The sequence below is a fragment of the Arabidopsis lyrata genome, assembly GCF_000004255.2.
Source record: "Arabidopsis lyrata subsp. lyrata unplaced genomic scaffold ARALYscaffold_678, whole genome shotgun sequence".
In the NCBI taxonomy this organism is placed as follows: Eukaryota; Viridiplantae; Streptophyta; class Magnoliopsida; order Brassicales; family Brassicaceae; genus Arabidopsis; species Arabidopsis lyrata.
Genome location: NW_003302123.1, coordinates 1 through 5,083, shown reverse-complemented (window position 1 = coordinate 5,083; position 5,083 = coordinate 1). Strand labels below are relative to the sequence as shown.

At 30.0% G+C, this 5,083-nt stretch overlaps 1 protein-coding gene and 1 pseudogene across 1 annotated transcript; both read left to right on the top strand.

Annotated features, from left to right (window-relative positions):
- Window positions 1-1,112: 1,112 nt before the first annotated feature.
- LOC9298411 lies at window positions 1,113-2,904 on the top strand (annotated as a pseudogene).
- A 1,027-nt stretch (window positions 2,905-3,931) lies between these two features.
- LOC9298412 (probable calcium-binding protein CML21) lies at window positions 3,932-4,987 on the top strand. The gene is made up of 4 exons (XM_002862288.2): window positions 3,932-4,098; window positions 4,248-4,579; window positions 4,658-4,860; window positions 4,961-4,987. Exons 2-4 carry the CDS (start codon window positions 4,381-4,383, stop codon window positions 4,985-4,987), a joined length of 429 nt encoding a protein of 142 aa, XP_002862334.1. The 5' UTR covers window positions 3,932-4,098; window positions 4,248-4,380.
- Window positions 4,988-5,083: the final 96 nt, after the last annotated feature.

Genomic DNA, 5,083 nt, shown 5'->3' with positions numbered 1-5,083 from the left:
GGCTATTTAAGACAATTTATCAACAAAGTATTTATTTTTTTAACAATATGCTTAAGCTTTATTAATCTAATCTAAAAAACATGAATCAACAACATAAATCATAACTAAGAATCTTATAACTTGATTAGGTGGTCGATTTATTAGTCAGTTCTTTAAAATATATTACTTATGTTTTGCTCATCTTTTTCTTAATTTTTTGCAAATTTTTGATCATTTTTTCTTGATTATTTAAGTTATTTGAGTAATTATAACAGATTGATAGATGTATAGTCACTATAAAAAAATTAGATCAAAATAATTTAAATTGGTGATTTAGAACAAAGTAAAGAATTTAGTTACTCTAATATTTTCTTTGTTTTAATGTTTAATTCAATTTAAAAAATTTAACTAGATTATAATTTAAAAGACTCATAAATTATGTTACCCAAAATTAGAAAGTCACTTTCAATATTAAAAAATGAACGTAGGCAATATTAAAAATTAGAAAGTTACTTTCAATATTAAAAAATGAACGTAGACTCATAGCTTATGGTTGTAGTTGTTATATATACAGAAATTTATATATAGATAATGCAAACTTACAAAAAAAATAAACATAGGCGAAAGTTTATATTATTTCCATGTAGGCACAGACTTGTTTAAAACCAATCATAGAAATAACTTCAAACCGTTCGGAAATCATTCTAAACCGCTCGAAATTGCTGAATTTCAAAAGCTCTTTTCCGCAAGCGTTTTGGCAAAAAGTTTTTTTTTTTTTATCAAACCCTTTATATATTAAAGAAAAAGAAACAACAAATAAATTAAAAAAAAAATATTATCAAATTTCATATATATTAATGTTAAATTCAAAATACAAATTTGTTTTTCTCTATCAAAAGCATGAAGTCAATCCAAACTAAAGAATAACAAGATATAACCGTAAGTATTATAATAACATTATTAATTCGGAAGAATTTTAAAACATATATATATATATATTTTTTTAATTTGCCATATTATTTTTTTTTGTAATTTTTTAAATGACTTAGATGCCTAAAATTTAACAATATTAATTACAAAAATTACATAGAAAACATAAAATCCAATATTTAAGAAACAAGGAAAAAAATCTAGAAAAGTAAACTTTTAGAAACAAATTAAAGGAAGTAGTAAAATAGAGAAAAGTCAAATGAAGATGGAGAGTTTGTGTTAAAATAATAAATAGATGACAAATGGATTAGCGTTTTTTGTAAAGATGCGCAATTACGTGGAAGCTTTAGCATTCTTCACGCCATTACAAAATCTTTCTTCTTCTCAAACATCAAATATATATTTTTTTCTCTGGTTAAAAATTATAACAATAAACAGATCTGTGTGATTGTGTTTTGACTTTTGATCTCGAGACAAACAAGAAACTAAAACAGGTTCTTCTTCTCTTCTTTTACTTTTTTGTTTGCTTTCGTCCTGATTCTTGTGACATTTATATACTGTTTAACATATATATACTGTTAAAATGAAAGATACAAAATAAAATAATCAAAACAAAAAAAAACCTCATAAATTAAAGGATTTTAACATTAGGAGCCATGGAAAAAAGAGAAGAGGAGATAAAAGTAATCCATAGAATTACAAAATCTTCATCAGCTTGTTTTAATGGCGACAACGAATACGATGATAATGGACTATTTTCTAATCATGACTATATTCCCATTGATCTAACGAGGGATATACTTATGAGACTTCCTGCAAAATCTATCGTTAGATTTCGTTGTATATCAAAACTATGGTGGTCTACCACCACCCAACCAGATTTCATCAATTCATTTGCGATTCGACAATCATCAATTCCGCGTCAGAATCTTCTTATTACCTTCATCGAGAAAGGTAATGGAATGAACCAAGTCTTCTGCGTGCTGCCAATTCAAAAGAACTCTACAAGTTTTTTTGATGTGAACAATTTTCATATCATTTTGCCTCCCACAAAAGTTTACAACTACTATACTGTTTCTGTCAATGGCTTGATCACTTTCACAACCAGTACGGAGATTATAATTTGGAATCCTACCATGAAAGAACATATAATCTTTGTTAAACCTAAAAGCTCTAAATGTTTACAAAGCTTTTTAGGATACGATCCTATGGAAAATAAATATAAACTACTATCGTTGGCATGTTCTTATAAGAGAGGGGAAAAATATCAAAAGCCTAAAATTCTTACGTTAGGATCTCAAGAATCATCATGGAGAGTGATCAATAGTAGCCCTGATCATGATCCTAGCCGTAAGTATTATTGCATCAACGTACGGAGTTGTGTATTATAGAGCAGATATATCCCTTGAAGAAGATCGAGACTATCATAGTATTCTCCCTCCGCTTTCCAAAGAAATCTTGGAATTGAGATTGAAGGAGATCATTATGAGTTTTGATGTGAGGTCTGAACAGTTCAAATCAATCCAAATACCTGGTCGTAAATTCCAATATGAGTCGATGCTTGAAGAATCTCTAATGTGTTACCAAGGAAAAGTAGCATGGATTTGCTATAATTCAAATATTATCAAATTATGGGTTTTGAAGGATGCTGAAAAACAAGTATGGTCAGAAAATGAATTTGTTTTACCTTTGCCTCAAAGAGATTTGCCTCGGAATGCTTGGTTACGTGGTGCCACTAGTACTGGTGAGTTTATCTATGTATCGGGAAATACCCCCAAAAATATTTCTGCTTTTTATTATGATCCGGTGAGAGAGACTATCAGAAGTGTCAAAGGAATTGAAAATGAGAAATTTAGGCGTTGTTATGGATCTAATGACAATTTTATACCCTCTAGTTTTCTCCACGCTTTTCCGAATCACATTGAGAACCTCATGTCTCTAAAAGGCATAATGTGTTCACCCTTTATGTGATTATGTCTTTCATGTGTTTCAGGTTTTGTTGTAATCTTTTTTACATTGGTTTCTTACATTGCAAGTATTTATCTCTTCTATTGAACCAACATAACAATTATGTTTTAAAAATTTGCTTTCAAAAGGCCTCAATCAATCAGATAATTAAGCAACTTAAATGCAAATAAACCATTAAAGTTTATGTTTGTTTCGTATGAACCCCAAATAAACATTATTTTAGAGAACCTGTCAATTTTGAGACGATGGTACTTTAAAAACATATTCTAAAGTTGATTTTGTATTTATAATATACTTATCTAAGACAAAGTCTTTTCTACTAGAGTAAAAACATAATCAAACAATTTGTTTGAATAAAGAGGACTCGATAAAATAACTATATATGTTCGAAACTGCAGCAATGAAAAATTGCATCGCCGCAAAAGGATACAAATATGTTTAATTGATATTTGACATCGGATCACAGCATGAAAGATAGGGATTTCCATGTGTTCACTGAATGGATTACATTGATGGTCCATATATAAAAGACGGAATATCCAAAATTTGAAATCATTTTGTTCACTGGTCAACAAAACCTTCTAGTTATTTTCATGACATCTAGGAATTATGAATGATAATAATGCCAAATTGCCAACAAAGTAATAATAGATAAGATTAGTACTAGTAGCTAATACCTTTGTACATTGAAAAAAGAATACTACTTCTTATGTTTCTAGATATTTGATTTTCTTAAAAGTTTTCACACACTTAAGAAATAATTCATATTTAGTTAGAACTACATTGTTTTCTCATATATATTAAACAGGATCTCATATACATTTAACTATTTTCATTTATTAATAGTTTTTGAAGTTTGCAATTTAACAATATTAATTACAAAAATTATATAAAAAACATAAAATCCAATATTTATAAGACAAGGAAAAAAATCTAGAAAATTAAACTTTTAGAAACAAAGGAAGTAGTAAAATGGAGAAAAGTCAAACGAAGATGGAGAGTTTGTGTTAAAATAATAAATAGATGACAAATGGATTAGCGTTTTTTTAAAGATGCGCAATTACGTGGAAGCTTCAGCATTCTTCACGCCATTACAAAAGCTTTCTTCTTCTCAAACATCAAATAGTTTTTTTTTTCTCTGGTTAAAAATTATAACAATAAACAGATCTGTGTGATTGTATTTTGACTTTTGATCTCGAGACAAACAAGAAACTAAAACAGGTTCTTCTTCTCTTCTTACTTTTTTGTTTGCTTTTGTCCTGATTCTTGTGACATTTATTGTCTGATGTGAAACTTGTCCTTTATCTATTATGTCTCGATTTAGTTTTTATTTTACCCTCATATATTGAATCTAGATCTGGTTTTGATAGTCTTGGAATCAGACAACGTTCGTATATTTTGGACAACCAAGACGTTAAGCTGCCTTGTCTTACAAGAAACTAGATTTTTGTCTCGGGGTGAATCTACGATCTGATCTCCGAGCACAGACAAATTAACAGAGACATGGGAGGTGCAGTGACGAAATCTGAAACTCTGCAAAAAGAATGGGTTCCAGAGACAAAGTTGGAGGCTAAGATCATAGAAGCCGTGCAACGCAGGGCATCGAGAGGCACCACAATGAAATCTTTCAACAGCATTGTTCTCAAGTTCCCAAAGATCGATGATGGTCTTCGAAACTGCAAAGCCATTTTCCAAGAATTTGGTGAGTGCATACGTGGCAGATTCTAAATTGCGGGTATCTCATGATTTGATGGTTGTTTACTTGGTTGGTTTTGGGCAGATGAGGATTCAAACGGGTCTATCGATCACACAGAGCTAAAGAATTGTATCAAGAAGCTAGAGATCTCGTTCGATGAAGAAGAGATAAATGATTTGTTCAAGGCTTGTGATATTAACGAGGATATGGGAATTACATTTACAGAGTTCATTGTTCTTCTGTGCCTCGTCTATCTTCTTAAAGACGATTCATCCACTCTCCAAAAGGTAACCGCAGATGTATTATCATAGATCTTCTATGCTCGGTTTAGATTGATCGGTTTATCTGTTGTTCATGGTTTCTGAGATTTTATTGTATGATGAATAGAAATGGACAATGGGATGCCGAAGCTGAACCGACAATTCAGAGCAGGTCCAGCCTAGATGTGCAACAACCTTTTAGCCTTTTTTTTTTTTTTTTTTTTTTTTTTTTTGGTAAAAATCTTTTTTT